Below are 16,778 nucleotides of genomic sequence, written 5' to 3'. Positions count from 1 at the left end.
ACATTGGGAATCAGCGCGTCCAGCTATCCACTGATGAAGCTTAGAGGTTGGGTTAAGGAATCATTGAATGGTCATTCAAGAGCAGATGATGCATACAAGTCTTACACAGTCCACATGAAGAGCCATGCGGAGCACAATAATCATCTAGTTACTCGCTCTCAAGCTGATACACAGTCAGCTTCTGTTGGTAGACAACGGCGGTTCCGCAGACTTACAGCGTCCTTTCATCCCTCTGAGCGGCTGTTTCGGCTTGTTCTTCATCTAGCGGATGGTCAACTACAGAGGGCTCTTCGATCAGTGTCTCTGGGACATAGTCGGGCTGGCTTTGTTCTGGTACAGCATCGGACAGAGAGCTTTTTGCAGCTTTGCTCATTCCTCCAACACCAAACAGAGTTTGTTGTCTACCTCCTGATAAGCTTTCAGCCTTTTCTTTGTTAATCTTTGTCTTTTTTGCTACATGTGTGATGGGCGAGTTGCTGTTACCGACACAGTAAACTACGTACGTTTTGGAGCACCATTTGCTTCAAGATCATCCACCCTGTTGAAAAAACTTTTACTCTTAACAGCGTCAAGAGGTTTGCTGATTCCGTTCTTGGTGAATGGATTAGATCCAAAAGTATCTGATTTTTTTGCAAACGGGTTTTTTGGAGCTACTATATTTCCATCAGCACAAGAACGGACCAGGGAGCGAGTGCCAGCTCACCTGACTCGGGTTTCGCAAAAAGAGCGCTTTCTTTTTTCTTTCGATCCCAATCAAGTTCATCTCGTTCTTCCCACTTTCTCTTTGCTTCTGGAAAGCTCTGATTGTCATCAGCTTCTGTAGAAGGCGTCATCTCCGCTTCTGTATTTGGAGTCTCAGGAATATATGTTGAATTAGGTATTGAAGCTGGAGTAGAATCACGGTTCACCCCACCAAAAGACCGTCTTGAGCCTTTGGAACGAGGCGCAAAGTCGGTGAAGGGTTTGCTTGACGATGCAGTAGGGACAAGCGATCCATGATGCTCTTTATTCATCACGCCGCTCAAAGACTGTCTTTCCTCTCTACGCACATACTGTTTCCTCATTTCCTTTTCAGTTTTTAAATTTTGCATTCTCTCTTGCAAACCTGGCAGATGATAGAACGCAGCGACTTTTGCAGCTGCATCGACAGTTGAAGCATTGTGCATAAGTCGAGTGACATCAAGAGCACGCTGAAGGTTATCGGCTTTACACGCGCCCTGGACAAGCTGAATCATTGTCTTGTCCATGTTGACTTGGGCCTCTTTGACGAGATAGGCAGCATCATGATCAGAGGATCCATGTAAGTTGCCAATGGTTATGGAGCCGCGGACAAGACTATCACTCAGTCAGCAAAAGTGCAATTATTGAACAAAGATGTATACCTCTCTTCCAGCTTTCCTTGTTGTGTATCAGGATTTAAGAACGGCATATGCAATTCCACCTCTTGTATCAGTGGTCTAGGGAACCAAGGCTCCTTCTCTAAACCCTAACCACATGATTAAAACAGAATTTTTATGATAGATACCTACCTTTAGAACGATACAAGAAAAGCTTGTAGATGAAACCCCGATAGGCCAATAAGTCTCTTTTCTGCCATCTTTCGCAAGTAAAGTCGTGTCAAGAAGGGGTACCCAACGAGCCTGATGTATGCTCTTGTATCTATCAAGAACAGAAACAAGACCAGTTGAATCATAGATTGCAGGAGCCTAGATAAAAGTCAATCTAAATTGTATCATGATGACTGAGTTTACTCACACCATCACCAGTAAAACCAACCCAAGTGAGTGTTGTTTTTTTGGGCACCGGAATTTTACCTTGTTGAATAATGTCAAAATCCTCTAGGTCTATCAGATTATACCTCAGGTTTTGGCATCCTAAATGTCGTCAAAAGTTGCCCTTCTTCACATGATCGAGCTCACCGTCTAAGCTCGTACCTCCTTCACGATGCACAATTATAGCCAAGTCTTTACCTGCCGCCATAGTGACTACATCTTCTCCAAGTTTCCACAGATATCTCTGCATTCCACTGGCTGTCAAAAACCTCACATATCCCTTGCTCGTCGCCACAACTACACTACCCATCCCGCTTTCTGGGTTTTTCTGTCCTCCTACAGCAACACAAACGGCTTCTTCTCCCGGTAAAAGACTGATGGTCCAGTCACTTTGGGCGGACCAAGAATCATATGGCCGATAATATACAAGCGAGGGTTGATCGTCCTCTGAAGGACAAGCATAGACTATACCTTGTTCGCCAAGAGAAGCTATGGTGAACTTGTTGTGATCTTGGAAGTGGTAACCTCTACGAACAGATTTGTCATGAAATTCCACGTTAACAACATTGTGACTCTCTTGATCAGTCACGTCAATCACACCAATCATGTTAAATGCTGATATAGTTAGCAAGGCCCCGAAAGGACGACGATAAACTCACCAAGATAGCGCTTCTTGTTTTTAAACGCGGTACTGCCAGGTGTGAAGGCTGGCTGAGCCTTGGTAACATTGACAACTTCTGTTCTTCCTGCTCCCCATTTCCTCTCATCATCCTTTCCATCATCCGCATAATGGCCGCCATCGTCCACAATCCATTCATTGTCACCAAAAAGATCACCTTCATCCCCAAGTTCCTCACCTTTGTCCTCCATATCCTCATCCTCTCCAAACTCATCATCGAGCAACCTATCAAGTTTCTTTTGTTGGGCTGCCTCCGAGGTATAGGGGTCCGGCAAATTCTCAGAAATAGGCTCTTTCCATCTGTGAAAAGATCCATCAAGAGAAGTAAAGACAAGGAGGTTAGAAATGGGGGAAAAAGCCAGGCCAGAAATGGCACCGTCAAAACAGATGTAAGAGGCAACGAGTTGACGTGAATCGGTAGAGAATATATAGAGGTTGAACGAGGCAGAGGCAGCTAGGTATTTTCCATTGGGAGACCAACCAATTTCCCCGATAAGCTACCTCAATGAGTAAAGGGATATCTCGGTTGCGAGAAACTTACAGCTTTCGGACCGTCAGGGGTGAACGTGGCCTGTTTGTTCCAGCCTTCTCGGCTTAAGATAGCAATGTCTTTAGTATATCAGCTAAATGGCACGACAAGAGCATTTGATTTTACCGTTGGTACGCGTAGGGACGGCAAAAAAAGAACCAGAAGGATGCCATTGAGCATAGCAAGAGACATTGGAGCTAGACCTAATCAACTTGCAATTCACGTAGTTTGCAAGACCTACTCGGAATCACTAGGAGGGATGACGCCTTCAAAGACTTTAACACATATGGGTGTAGACCCGGAAGTGTCATATATCCTGAGCTTGCCATCACAGCATGCTGTGGCCTGCATAGTGTCAAGGCCCAGTCGAGAGCAAAAAGACGTACAAGATATTTGCCTAAAGGATCCCAAGAAGCGGATCTTACAGGTTTGTTGTTGTCTGAGATCAGTGATATTTTGGAGGTGTCCTGAAGGTTGACAATCTTCACTACCATGTCACTGCATTCCATCAGCACTCTCAGTCACAAAACATGCATCCCTACACACTCGCTGCAGACTGCCACTCTTTCGCCCGTTTTGTCAATACTCAACCATCTGATGGGAACGCCAGATGAGCGCGTTATAAATCCAGTAAACTTGTTTTGAGGGTAGCTGAAGCGCCGAACAATGTTGTCTACTGAACCGCTTATAAAATCATTTGCCTGCATCGGTCAGTTTTGCACCCTGCTAGGCGGCCACTTCTTACACTACATGCCATGGCAGTTACAGGCTCGTCGTGCTCATCATAAAATCCTGGTTCTGAATCTGGACTGTCGGCCTGGTGTATCCGGACAAGGCAATCGGAGCCCCCAGTGAAGATGGTGCTAAAAGAAAAGTAAGGGTGACATCTATGATTCACAACTGAACTCACGCGCCGTCTGGAGAGAAGCATAGACGCGTTATCCCAGCGAGATGGCTGGCGAGGGAGGTTATGGCGTCTGGCGAAGGCTCAGCCATGGTGGCGACGCAAAAGTGTTTAAAAGTTAAAAAGAAAAGTTGATGAACGTCTAAATGATTTTGGACGCGTCGCGTCACGAAATGGGATAAATATTTAAATCATCATGTATTGCAGATGAAGCATGAATTCATTTTTGGTTCGAATTCCGCCTACTATGAGCATATTTATTTTGTATTTTATGATTTTATTCACTCTATTCTCATATCTCTCTCTATGTAAGCCTTCACTCACAATTGCCTCCTCATATCACTGGCTGTCGTTACCACGTGGTATTGATTCCGCTTTCCTAACTCGCCACGTGTAGAGAGTAAAAAACCTTCTTGATTACTGTGTTTACCAATGTTTGTAACAAATCAATCATCTTCTTCTATTTTCCATTATACAAACGGCGCACCTGGAGTGCAATAATAAGATAGGCTGCAAATATACGATACGACTGTCAACAGTTGGACAGGTCTTCCACTTCTGTGCACAACTGCACTTTTCGGGGTTCTTGAAGGATCCTTTGTTTCATACCACCTCCGCTTCTTTATCCCACTCCGACAGTCCTGGCGATTGGTAACGAGCTTGTGGGCAAAAAACATAGCAAAATGTTAGTTTCTTCTAGTCAAGGAGGCATGTTGTTTGGTTTAGTTGTGTGGGCACATTTTCTTTGGTTGGCGCAAGCCCAATCGACCTTATCAGCTGCAGCCATCACCACCACTTCTGCGCTCAAACCTGTTGTCGTGGCTTCCACTCCGGCTGCTTCTACGGCAAAACCATACCTTGCTATACGTAACATAGATACATGGATCGCATGTGGGATAGGACAGTAAGTGTTATTTGATGGTATAGACAGAGCTAATAACGGGATAGAATATATTGGAGCTTGAATAATGAAGACCCCTCAAGATACAACATCACATTATATGCAATAAGCGCAGACAATCAAGATATCCCTGTCTCCGACTTGGACGCGATTGCCCCTAATCTTCTTACTTCGCAAACTGCAACCTCTACTCGCAGCACTTCCGAAGCGGCTGTCTCTAAAGTAATAGCCACACAATCTAGACAAGTGCTTCGCTCGCTCGCCCCTCGAACCACGCTCAACATCAATCAAACCATTGTTACTCAATATGCTAATCATGGTTATGGCTGGAACCCTATCAAGCTCCCTCAAGGGCGGTATTACATTTATGGTTATGTTGATGACAATTTGGGCACTTCCGACAAGTCCAACATCTTTTCAGTGGTTGAAGGAGCGAACACGAGTTGTTTGGCTACATTCCAAAGTATAAGTAAAACGGCTAGTGGCATTCAAACTCTCAGCAATAGTGGTAAACCCCAAAGTGCGGGAGATACGTCGATTGAATCCGGTGCGTCGTCAAATGGCAACACAAGCAAAGACAACGCTGGCGGTATAGGTGGCGGAGCAATTGCGGGTATAGTCATTGGTGCACTATTCGGTTCTGTCGTCCTCGTAATTCTTGCATTCTTCTGCATTCGACGCCGCCGGCAGGTTGCTCGTTGCCAATTTAGAGATGATCACCAGATGGGCATGACTCATCGTCGCATGGTATCTGGTTCTTCAGCTCCGTCCAACTCTGGCCATTCTCTCGATGGAGCCGTGTTTGGACAAGAAAGAAACGGAACAGTTGGGATCGTGCATGGAGATAGTTTCAGATCGATTGAAAGCAAAAGCAGCGAAACCACCGTGGGCAAAGAAAGGGAGGTTGTCGGTCCAGCTTTGAAGTCTGAATATGAGGAGGGACAAGAAATATTGAGAGGTGACGATCCGTTTCACGTGGCCATTCTTCCCCACAGCCCGGGAGCATCAGCTATGCCAAGCATGTATGCTCAGCCTACTTCTCACATATACCCGTCCGCTCTAACTTCCCGGGAAGATCGTCGAGCTTCCAACCCTATATCACCTTCCACTCATTCATCTTCTTCATTATCTCGCAATTCGCGATCATTCTCTCAGCCAAATCAGCCCAATCTCATGCGTCGGCCTTCTTTGGGAACGGCTGAACCATTGCCCAATAACAATCATGACGCATCACAGCTCGGTCGCACTCCGTCGTCGAGAAGAAAACCTGTTCCCAGTCTAGGTCCTGAATTGAGAGGCGAATTGACTAGACAAGCAAGTCTTAAAGGGAGAGAAGAAGGTGCAAAAGTTGTAGGCCCTCTAACGCTCTCACAGAAATCGAGTTCCGCCAGTTTGAGTTTGGGTGTGGGGGGTTCAGGAGGTGAAAAGAGGATGAGTTTTCAGCTAATACCTGATCCACCTCTCAACCCAGAGTGATCTCGGTCTAATATCATAACATCAGGACGGACAATCATGGACTCTGAAAGGTATTGGGGTATTGTACATATGACTATCTTGGCGTATATCATGATAAGATGGGAACTTGCATGCTTGCTTACGATGCTTTACGATATGTTACTTTTCTTTTATGTAAATTAATTAACAGAATCAGTTTTGCGCTCTTCGGCGTCAATACCCTCCAAGACAGAAATAAGGTGTTGATCTAGTCCTTTAGGGAGGGTGAGAACACCATTTGGGGTAACAAGACGATATGTCGGAAGTGAAGAGTATGTGTCAGCAACAATCTATCAGGCACATATATGTCAGTGAATCTCAATTGGAGGAAATTTGACCACACTTTTCCCTGTTGGACATAAACAGAACCGATGATATCTTCCGTCTCGCCTATCCTTCCCGCAGGCGGTATAGCCCGTTCGTCTTATGGTATATTGATTACGCTTTAGGGATTATGCACTTGTATCAAAGATAAGCCTTCTTACCATTGATATGTATCCATCCGTCGGTCGGTCTTGTCTCTGCCTCAAATTCAACTGTAGTCGCTTTTCCCTGGGATATTCCTGATTTGATTGCCTCTTCGAGAACCTTTCTTCAACCATAATCTTAAATCAGCAGGTTACTTCGATTCTCTAAAGCATCTCACAAGAACTTTGGTTCTTCCTTGAAATCATCTATTGTAGCCTCTCCCAAGGGCAGATATCCTAGGATAGTCTTAGATCCTTGAATTGCAGGTTTGTTTGGCAAAAACGAAAGACTGATAAAAGAAGATCCAGGATGATACCATAGATGAGGGTGAGAAGGGTCACGTTCAGAGGGGGGTGATGGGGAAGTAGTGAATTTCCGTATACGCGGAACAAAAAAGCGCATAACTGGCATAAAACTTCTCAATGGAGCCGGGCGAGTAAGACAAGACATATTGTACTTTTTGAAGATACAAATCGACTAATAAATGTAGACTGCTAAATCAAGAAAAATCAGAGAGCCTCCACCTCTTTTAATCTTATTTGAGCCCTCCATTAATACTCACCTGCTCTTCCATTTCGGTGACATAAAAAGATTATTGAAGACAACAAAAACCATATACAATGTCACGCTCAGAATCAAAAAGTAGGAGCAAAAGCAGAAGCAGGTCAGCCAAGCCTCTATCGCGCTCTCAGTCGCCTTTGCCCGGCCGAAGAAGTGCATCTCCAGCGACTCAAGTATGTTGATGCAGAATGCGTGAGAATACTAACCCAACAAATACCTCAGAGCCAAGAGATATCGCCATATTTGATTCGTATATATGTTACAAAGGGAAAGCATTTGTCACTTCATGAGTTTGAAAGAGGTGATTTGCCCCGTCAAGATGAGTTTCAAGTATACGGATGGTAACTTTCACTCTTGCCTGTATTGATGTGAGCTAACTATGAGGTTCTAGGAAGAATACTACGCCAAGTGAAATCATTCGTCTCTTATTTGCTTCCTTCCCAGCAAATTATAGAGCCCCTTCAGCTCGATTCCACTTTCGACATGTCTACGTCGATGCTTCCCCTCGAGGGCTCTATCGCTTCAAAGACCTTGTCGCTTTCACGGGGCGAGACCTCTTTTTCTCAAATCAAGACAAGCCCGACATGATGGACATTGATCTGGATGACCGGGACAAGAGAATGGGAAAAAAGATTGAAGAAAAAACTCTGGACTGGTATGGGTTCATTGCGGGAGATTTGTTGAGCGTAAGCTTGCATGTTCCAGAACCCCGCCAGCCTGCTTCCGGAGTCAACAATGGTCATGGCACTACTGCTGGTTCTACATTTAGGCCAAACGGGCCTGGTGGACCCAACTCCAGAGGAATGCGAAATGGTCCAATGGCTTCGTTTGACTCCAGATCTGACCGAGTCCCTCAAGGTGATGATGCATCAGGAGAAGGTGTTGATGCGCCCAGATGGAGTCGCGGTGCACCTCTACCGCCTCAAGATCGATCAAGAATGGTAACTGGGAGATTTGATAAGAATAGAGAGAGCGGACGGTTGGGCAGTGGGAGATGGAAAAGGAGTAGCCCGGAGAGGGATGATAAAAGGAACAGGAGTAAAAGTCCTAGACGGGATAGGAGGGAAAGTCATGGAAGGAGAGATTAGGTGACTACTCATGTCCAGATATTTGACAGTGAGAGATGGTGAGAATGAATTCATGTGCGTATAGCCATCAATTTCGGCTCCCCATGAATGATCATGTCAATGTTAGTGGAGAGATGAGAAAGTAGTAGGTCGGCCAATTTGTCTGCAAATTGAAGCACCGAGTTGAAATCCCTCATGAAGCATACACTCATCCAACCATGAAGTCATATGTGATGTATAACAAATAACGGTAAATGCTCGACAACATCTCTCCTATCTCATGTTCAAAAAATAAAAAATACGTTGAAGCAAGAAAATAGAGCTTTGGAAAAGAAAAGAAAAATATCCCGATGTGTCATTTCCTTACCACTTCTTTATCCACTGAATCCATTTTCTCATCTTTGTTTTATCTTGAACTTTTTCTACTTTATTTATTTATTTATTATTTCTTTTGTTTTACTGTTGTAATTACCATTATTTAATTGCAACTTGCAGCTTGAGCAATGGAACTAGGAGGAGATATCTTTCAGATCAGAGACCTTGAAGGAATCGTTGAGGCTGAAGAATATGCCATGACTCCTCCCACTGCCAAGCCAGAACAAGCTGTAAGGCAAAAGAAAATTGCAGTATTGACCAGCGGCGGCGATAGCGCTGGCATGAATGCGGCTGGCAAGTCATTCATTGTCTACCTTTGTCTCAATGTATATAGGTACAGAGCTGATTTATCATGCAGTCCGAGCAATCGTACGTCAAGCTATCGTTCGAGGGTGTCAGGCATACATTATACGTGAAGGATGGGAAGGTCTTGTCCGAGGAAACTCTTCAGACCCCACGCCTGCTCCCACCGCCCCAGCGACTCCTCAAATTCGCCCTGCTTCCCAGAAATCCGTCTCCCGCTTATCCCTTCCTTCTTCTCAACAGTATGAAAAACTCTCTGAAGAAACTACTGTCAAGCAAATGAGAAATGGCATCATCTACTCCAAACCTGAAGACGTAGCCCCGCTTGAAGGCACACCTCTCTCTTTTGGCTATGGACAGCTTTTGAGAGATGGTGCTGGTGAAGCTGATCTTGAAGAGATGGCTGCTCACGCTACTGATTCTACCGATCATAAGGATGAACACGGAAGGAGCTTGAAAGGCAAGTATATTGTAAGAGTCGGATGGGACGATGTGAGAGGGTGGCTAGGCGAAGGCGGCACTCTCATAGGTTCTTCTCGTTGCCCATCTTGTGTGTCATGTCTTGGATTTTTATGATGTGCTGAGCTGACAAAAGTATAAAGTCCGGACAAAAGAAGGCAGGCTGCAAGCTGCTGGGAATTTAGTCAATAATGGTATTGACTGTCTTGCCGTTTGTGGCGGCGATGGTTCACTTACTGGAGCCTACAAGCTGCGGGATGAATGGCCAAGCTTAATTGAGGAACTCTACTCGGAAAACAAGATTAGTGAAGAGCAAAAGTTGGCTTATCAGCATCTAAACATTGTCGGTCTTGTTGGGTCTATCGAGTATAATTGCTTTCACTTTCTGTTTTAGTTTAAGAGCTAATTCTTGAAGTAACGATATGTCAATGACCGACCTGACTATTGGCGCCCTCACAGCTCTCCACCGTACCTGTGAATCTATTGATTCCATTTCATCTACTGCTTCCTCTCATTCTCGAGCCTTCGTCATTGAAGTTATGGGTCGACACTGCGGCTGGCTCGCTCTTCTTGCCGGTATTGCTACTGGTGCTGATTTTGTCTTCATTCCCGAAAGCCCCCCCAAGGGAGATGACTGGGAGACAGAAATGTGTGATTTGCTACAAGTTGTAAGCGATATCAAGTTGTAACCAGTTTAAAGCTGAATATACATATCCTAGCACCGAAAAGTCGGTAAACGCAAGTCTATTGTAGTTGTTGCCGAAGGTGCCCTTGACAGGAATCTCAAGCCTATTAAACCCGACTACGTCAAAAAAGTCCTCGTTGAACGTCTCGGTCTAGATACCCGAGTTACCACTCTTGGCCACACCCAGCGTGGTGGCAAGCCCTGTGCTTTTGATCGTATATTGGCTACTCTACAGGGTGTTGAGGCCGTTCAATGTTTACTTGAGGCTACTTCTGATTCTCTGTCTTATATGATCGGTATGCAGGAGAACAAGATTACCAAGGTTCCTCTACTTGAAGCTGTCGCGCAGACTCAGGCTGTTGCTGCTGCTATCGAGAATCAAGACTTTTCCAAGGCAATGTCTTATCGAGATTCCGAATTTCAAGAAATGTTGCAGGCGTTCAAAATCTCGTCAAGCCTGGATGTCAGTGATGAGGTACCCAAGGATCAAAGATTGAGAATTGGACTCATCCAGTGGGTTCTTCGTAACTTTATGAAATTAAGTCAACTGACAATAAGCAGTGTTGGCGCTCCGGCTGGGGGGATGAACGCTGCAACCCGTCAAGCCGTACGATTCTGTCATAACCGCGGTCACGTTCCTGTCGCTATCTACAATGGTTTTGAGGGTCTTTTGGATGACAACGTCTCTGAGCTCTCTTGGCTTCGGGTTGACTCCTGGACTACGCGAGGTGGTTCTGAGCTTGGTACCAATCGATCTTTGCCTAGTATTGACATTGGCAGCGTGGCGGCTGGTTTTCAAAGGCATGAGCTCGATGGATTACTAGTCATAGGGGGCTTTGAAGCTTTCAGTTCCATTTTGCAACTCCAGCAAAACAGGGCCAACTACCCTGCTTTTCAAATTCCCATCATTCATCTTCCTGCTACACTCTCCAACAATGTCCCCCTTACCGACTTCTCTCTAGGCTCTGACACCTCACTCAACGCCCTTATTGATGCATGTGACGCTATCAAGCAATCTGCCTCTGCCTCGCGAAACCGTGTCTTCATTGTTGAAACTCAAGGTGGTATGAGTGGGTACATTGCTACAATGGGTGCTCTCGCTGTAGGCGCTGTGTTGGTGTACACTCCAGAAGTTGGTATAAACTTGAAGTTGTTACAGGAAGATGTCGAGTTCTTGATCAAACGATACAGACTAGACGAGAAGGGTAAGAATGAAGGGCGACTGATTATCAAGTAAGTTTTTCCTCTGCGCTCTCAATATTACGCAACTAATATGCATATTTTAGGTCTGAAAAATCGTCTACCGTCTACACTACCGAGACTCTGACTAAGATTCTCAAAGAGGAAGGCAAGGATCTGTTTGATGCTAGATCCGCTTCACTCGGCCACACCCTCCAAGGTGGTGTTCCCTCTCCTCTTGATCGCACTCGTGCGGCCCGTCTTGCTTTCAAATGCATGCAGTTCCTTGAAACACACGCCGTCCCCCATTCTCAAGTTCCTCATAAGCGAGTCAGCAGATTGAGAAACTCCAACAATTCCAGGGCAGGATCTGAGACCGTAGCGATGATTGCTGTTCGGGGAAGCAAGATAGTTTATGCCGGGATGGATGAGGTGTTGAGCGTCACTGATATGAAGTTGAGAAGAGGTACTGATGAATGGTGGAAAGGCGTCAAGGAGATGGCAGAGACCATGGGCGGAAGAACGGGTTTGACAGCCAGTGTAAAGCAGTAATTATGGATCCTTTCAAAAGAAGGAAAGCGGGAAGCCTAGAGAATTTAGCAAGAGTGTAAGGGCACAATACCTGCGTTTAAGATGTGAGATGATACAGTTTTAAAAAGCCTCGAATGCATAAAAATGCGTCCCTATTCCCTTGAAAATACAAGAGAGCACCAAGGTCACATCTATAAAATATACCACAACGGTTCTAACAGGAATATCCCACAAACATGTTTTCAATAATACGCTCGCATACTAATGGCTTCTTACTCTGTGATACCACAAAGCTTCAGGTTACCGACCATAGGCTTAATGACTATCTTTCCGTCTTTGTCCTTACCCTGCTTCAAGTCTTCAAACGCTTGTTCGGCATTGTCCAAGGAGTAGTAATGACTTGCCATTCTGCTGACATCCCCCAATTTACCAGATGCGAGAAGGGCAAGAGCGTCAGGATAGGTGTTGCAGTATCGAAAGACACCAATCAAGTCTACTTCAGAAAGAAGTGAAGGCCCGCAAGGAAGAGAAAGGACTTTGGTGCCCATTCCAACAAAAAGAACTTTAGTGCCAACAGCGGCTGCCTACACACTTTTATGAGCAAGGTGAATTAATAAATAAGATTGACTGCAATGCTTACCATAGGAGCCATTTGCATACAACTTTCAACCCCTGTACATTCAAAGACGGCATCGAAGCCATTTTCAAGGCCGTCCACGTTCTGCACGGCATGACTCTTCTTCAAAGCATCCCACTGATTACCTGCGACCTCCAAGGCCTCGAGTCCACTGACCCGAGGACCCCGTGGAAGACAAAATGTGTCGGTGACCCAGCCTTGCTGGACAGCAAAATCAAGCTTGCCCTGCTCGATATCGATGGCCACGACTGAGCTGCATCCGGAAGCATTGGCCAGCGCACAAGTGAGGAGTCCGACAGCGCCAGCGCCAATAACAAGGATACGGGCACCTGGGGTGAGTTGAGCTCTACGATATGCATGGAGGACGACGGAAAATGGCTCGGCGAGAGCTGCAAGAGGAAGAGCGAGATCTGGGGGGAGTCTGTAAGCTGTCAGCTGGCTTTCTGGGACAGTATTCATGGCCAAGGATACAAATTTATCGTACGAGTGTCTGAAATGTTTTGACAATACGATGCCTCGGAGTGGTGTAGTAAAAAGAAAGCAGTCACTCACTTGTAGACTAAATCAGCAGGCCAGGTCATAACCTCTCTTAATGTACCATCCAAATGGGGAAAGGTCTTTGCAGAACTTGCAAACCTCATGTTGCTGCACAAATTATATCTTCCTCGTCTACACATCTTGCACATCTTGCAGTATACGCCAACTTCCATGGCAACTCTGTCTCCAACGTTGAGGTAAAGGTCAGGATTAACATTGGATCCAAGAGCAGTGATGATACCACAAGCTTCATGACCAAGCACCAAAGGTTCTTGAATCTTGAAAGCACCATTGGCTCCATGTAGGTAGTAATGTACTGAGAACATAAATTAGGCTAGACATGAGATATAGTTTTGAAAAAACGTTTGACATACAATCAGAGCCACAGAGGCCAGTCATGGCAACTTGGATTTGAACCTCTTCGGGGCCAGGTTGAGGGATCTTTCTGTCAGTCTGTCCAAGAGACGTATTGTCAACCGATCTGTCTTGATACCTATATGAGCCACTTGCTCAACCGTCTGGCTCTCCTTCATTACCACTCTCCTGCACATTTGTCTTGCCTTCGCCCATCATCTCATATCTCAAAGCCAAGTGAACTTACCACTCTGAGATCGACGGCTCCATGACACACAACGGCTTTCTGGTTTACAGTATCGTTGGCAGCCATAATGAGAATTCAAAATCAATTGGTAGAATAAACTTTAGAAAAAAAGCAAGTATAAAGTGGGATTCAATTGAGATTCTTGTTCTTATACTTTTTGACCCAGATCACAGTGGGAAAGCCTTCTAGACTTTTTATGACCAATCCGGTCCGGAGAGACCGGCGACTCCGGTGCTTCCGATCTACCAACAATTGCCAAGGTATTAATTTTTCCTCAAAATTGGCGGTCATGAAGATGCTTGAAAGATGCATTCAAGTCATATCATACATGGTATCCGAGGGTTCTTACATGTAGAGCAAACACTATGCCGAGGATTGACAAAATGGAGATGCAGGTCCACGATTGTCGCTTCTCTTTCCAATTAGACTTTTCTGCCCTTCTGTAGTTGACAATATTCATCCAGCTCAATATCGCCCGACAGATTCGCCAAGAGGAGAGACGCTCCAAGAGAAGCCCTCGCTACAAGCTCAAGTCAGTATGACATCAAGATAGTGCATGAGTAACAAACAATTGTTGCTGTACTGTCTGGGACAGGTGGGAGTCGTCTACAACAGAATCCAGCGGTACTTCTTTTGTGAACTCTTCATCAAAGTTGCTTGTATCGATGGCGCTGGCGACAGCAGGCTTGAATGGAGGCTGTATCTGTTTGTTCCAGAGTTTTGCAAAGTTGATGTGCTTGGCAAAGAAAGGGTGGTTCTTGATTTCTTGGGCACCATTTACGCCAAGGCGATGTTGAGGGTCACGATTAAGCAGGGTGGTGAGAAGGGAGCGTGCTTCCGAGCGGACAGAGTCTGGGAAACGAAGAGGTTCCGTAAGAATCTTGCGGTACATTTCGTTGGTGTTTTCATCATAAAAAGGCGGAAGTCCAGTGAGCATTTCGTACAAAAGGACACCAAGAGTCCACCAGTCTACACATTTGGTGTAGCCATGTCCAGAGAGAAGCTCGGGAGCGAGATACTCTGGGGTACCGCAGAAGGCTGGGATATAATTAGAGGCTGTGTTCTAACTGATAGGCGAGTACTTACTATTTGTAGTGTCCGAATTAGACATGTTGAGCTTACAAAGACCAAAATCACAAAGAGCAATGTTGCCAGCATAATCCAACAAAATGTTTTCAGGTTTGAGATCTCTGCACTCATTTTAGTGATGCACTTATTCAATACAATCAACCAACCGATAGATAACGTTAAATGAATGCAAGTGTTCCAGAGCCAATAAAAGCTCGGCCGCATAAAATCTCGACCTTGTCTCATTGAATTTTCCCTCTCTCTGTAAATGATGGAATAACTCTCCTCCGTTAATAAACGCCAATACCAAGTAGAGCTTTTCTTTCGATTGGAAGGAAAATTTTAGGGGCACGATGAAGGGACAGTTGACTTGAGCGAGAACTGTTCTTTCAGCCAACGTGTGGGTGACTTCAGATCGAGATACAATGTGTGCCTTGCGGATAGTTTTGAGAGCATAGATACGGAGGGTGTCGCGCTTGCGGACTTGCATAACCTTACCAAATGAACCTTTTCCTATGACTTTGAGAAGCTCAAAGCTGTCAATGGTAAGTATTTGGCCCTGAGGAGAGACTCAGTATTGGATCATTGCGCATAAGTAGAAAACTCACTTGAGCTGACTTGAAGGATACTTGTACATTGATAGTACCCGTACCGCCTCCGCCTTGCACTGTGACCCATTCATCTGTCACTCTTCCCTATCACAGTGTCAACACCCAAGCCTCATTCAACAAGGTATGTGCTTACAGAGCTATCCAGATTGGGAACGAACCTGATACTTCCTAGACATAAATCACTGTTTCCCATATCCTCGCCAGCGCCTTCGACTTTGTCTCCCTCACCACCCGCAGATCCATGTGATGGCTCCTTCGTCCTAAGATAAACAGTCGCGCTGATTTCACTTATCCGCGATACATCAAAAGTCGCACTGTACATCCAAATTGGAGATGAGAGATCTCCGCCAAGAGCATCAACCAAAACTTCATTCTTGTCAAATTCCAAAACGAGGTAAGGAAGATACCAAATTTGACGTCGCTGCAACGAATCTCGATTCACACGCTGATTAGTGGCATTCGTAGGAGACGTGGCAATCTGTGATGATGTTGGTGCAGGATGAGCGTTTAAAGCTTCTTGAATTGGCGCAGGTACTAGCACTATTTCAATAGGTTATTTCGGGTGTTTAAACAGCCTATAACAATAGGGAAGCACAAACCTCCTTGAGGCAGCTGCAAATTCTTTGCTGCTGTTACTCTTATCTTGAGCATACCACTCTTTGCAACAGGTGGCTTGACATTGTCTTCGGGATGAGGATTACTGGGTGTAGGAGTGGTTGAACGAGAGATGTCAGAGGGGGTATTACCATGATGGTGTTTCCCTGACAGGAATCCCGAGTCTTTTATCTCTATCCATTCGTCAGCACTTGAGTATAGGACGAATCAGAACTGATGTTAGACCAAGATTCGATGCCAAAAGCAAAGTCTTTACCAAGCATACCAAGTCACAACGATACTCACTCTTTCCAAATTTCCAGGACATCATGAGGAGAAGATTAGGATATCACAAGTTTTAAGCCGGCCAGGGCGTTAGGAGAGCCTTTGCGAAGAGTTCAAAGACCTGTATAGATGAGCTGGGTGGCGTCGTCAAGTTTTGGAATTATAACTGGATGGCTTGTAGATTGAGTTATTAGTTTCTCTACGAGAATGCTGAAGAGAAGGCCAATATGACTTGTTGTACACTATGAAGAGTTTCTTTTCGGATTGTAAGGGTTGTGGATGAAGAAGGAAACGTAAAATGAATTTCGATAATAGAGGTGATAGATACTTAGCATGGAATGCTGTTAATAATCCTTAATTATTTTTAATTAAACTTAAGTGGCTCTTTTGAATTAAATAATCATTGTTAAATAACAATGTATAAAATATACATTTTAATCATTACAGTCCCATGTTCTCAAAATGCCTGCAACTTATGGCATCCATCTATTGCTTCTGCAGGCTCTAATTGTGCTCGCCATCGGAATCTACCAGGCTC

General features: G+C 45.1%; 7 protein-coding genes across 7 annotated transcripts; 3 read left to right on the top strand and 4 right to left on the bottom strand.

The window, feature by feature from the left end:
* Window positions 1-144: 144 nt before the first annotated feature.
* On the bottom strand, window positions 145-3,976 carry L203_104639 (uncharacterized protein; the record flags this gene model as incomplete). The annotated part of the gene is made up of 16 exons (XM_066214019.1): window positions 145-163; window positions 216-453; window positions 504-653; window positions 704-1,335; window positions 1,383-1,486; window positions 1,530-1,706; window positions 1,756-1,874; window positions 1,920-2,387; window positions 2,432-2,948; window positions 2,993-3,060; window positions 3,107-3,177; window positions 3,222-3,301; window positions 3,367-3,478; window positions 3,527-3,681; window positions 3,726-3,843; window positions 3,891-3,976. 16 exons carry the CDS (start codon window positions 3,974-3,976, stop codon window positions 145-147), a joined length of 3,114 nt encoding a protein of 1,037 aa, XP_066070116.1.
* A 591-nt stretch (window positions 3,977-4,567) lies between these two features.
* Window positions 4,568-6,261, top strand: L203_104638 (uncharacterized protein; the record flags this gene model as incomplete). The annotated part of the gene is made up of 2 exons (XM_066214018.1): window positions 4,568-4,788; window positions 4,833-6,261. The coding sequence occupies 2 exons, from the start codon at window positions 4,568-4,570 to the stop codon at window positions 6,259-6,261; spliced, it is 1,650 nt and encodes a 549-aa protein (XP_066070115.1).
* Window positions 6,262-6,419: 158 nt separating this feature from the next.
* Window positions 6,420-7,197, bottom strand: L203_104637 (uncharacterized protein; the record flags this gene model as incomplete). Its single annotated transcript, XM_066214017.1, has 4 exons — window positions 6,420-6,569; window positions 6,623-6,702; window positions 6,765-6,871; window positions 6,926-7,197. The coding sequence occupies 4 exons, from the start codon at window positions 7,195-7,197 to the stop codon at window positions 6,420-6,422; spliced, it is 609 nt and encodes a 202-aa protein (XP_066070114.1).
* A 170-nt stretch (window positions 7,198-7,367) lies between these two features.
* On the top strand, window positions 7,368-8,396 carry L203_104636 (uncharacterized protein; the record flags this gene model as incomplete). The annotated part of the gene is made up of 3 exons (XM_066214016.1): window positions 7,368-7,481; window positions 7,531-7,649; window positions 7,700-8,396. The coding sequence occupies 3 exons, from the start codon at window positions 7,368-7,370 to the stop codon at window positions 8,394-8,396; spliced, it is 930 nt and encodes a 309-aa protein (XP_066070113.1).
* A 482-nt stretch (window positions 8,397-8,878) lies between these two features.
* L203_104635 (6-phosphofructokinase) lies at window positions 8,879-11,928 on the top strand (the record flags this gene model as incomplete). The annotated part of the gene is made up of 7 exons (XM_066214015.1): window positions 8,879-9,044; window positions 9,109-9,603; window positions 9,656-9,878; window positions 9,928-10,180; window positions 10,232-10,710; window positions 10,759-11,430; window positions 11,484-11,928. The coding sequence occupies 7 exons, from the start codon at window positions 8,879-8,881 to the stop codon at window positions 11,926-11,928; spliced, it is 2,733 nt and encodes a 910-aa protein (XP_066070112.1).
* Window positions 11,929-12,179: 251 nt separating this feature from the next.
* On the bottom strand, window positions 12,180-13,748 carry L203_104634 (uncharacterized protein; the record flags this gene model as incomplete). The annotated part of the gene is made up of 5 exons (XM_066214014.1): window positions 12,180-12,491; window positions 12,548-12,965; window positions 13,097-13,397; window positions 13,456-13,534; window positions 13,683-13,748. The coding sequence occupies 5 exons, from the start codon at window positions 13,746-13,748 to the stop codon at window positions 12,180-12,182; spliced, it is 1,176 nt and encodes a 391-aa protein (XP_066070111.1).
* A 399-nt stretch (window positions 13,749-14,147) lies between these two features.
* On the bottom strand, window positions 14,148-16,286 carry L203_104633 (uncharacterized protein; the record flags this gene model as incomplete). The annotated part of the gene is made up of 8 exons (XM_066214013.1): window positions 14,148-14,202; window positions 14,252-14,720; window positions 14,769-14,872; window positions 14,918-15,309; window positions 15,359-15,445; window positions 15,495-15,901; window positions 15,961-16,149; window positions 16,262-16,286. The coding sequence occupies 8 exons, from the start codon at window positions 16,284-16,286 to the stop codon at window positions 14,148-14,150; spliced, it is 1,728 nt and encodes a 575-aa protein (XP_066070110.1).
* Window positions 16,287-16,778: the final 492 nt, after the last annotated feature.

This window comes from Cryptococcus depauperatus, chromosome 5 (assembly GCF_001720195.1).
Source record: "Cryptococcus depauperatus CBS 7841 chromosome 5, complete sequence".
In the NCBI taxonomy this organism is placed as follows: Eukaryota; Fungi; Basidiomycota; class Tremellomycetes; order Tremellales; family Cryptococcaceae; genus Cryptococcus; species Cryptococcus depauperatus.
This window is presented reverse-complemented; position numbering and strand designations above follow the sequence as displayed.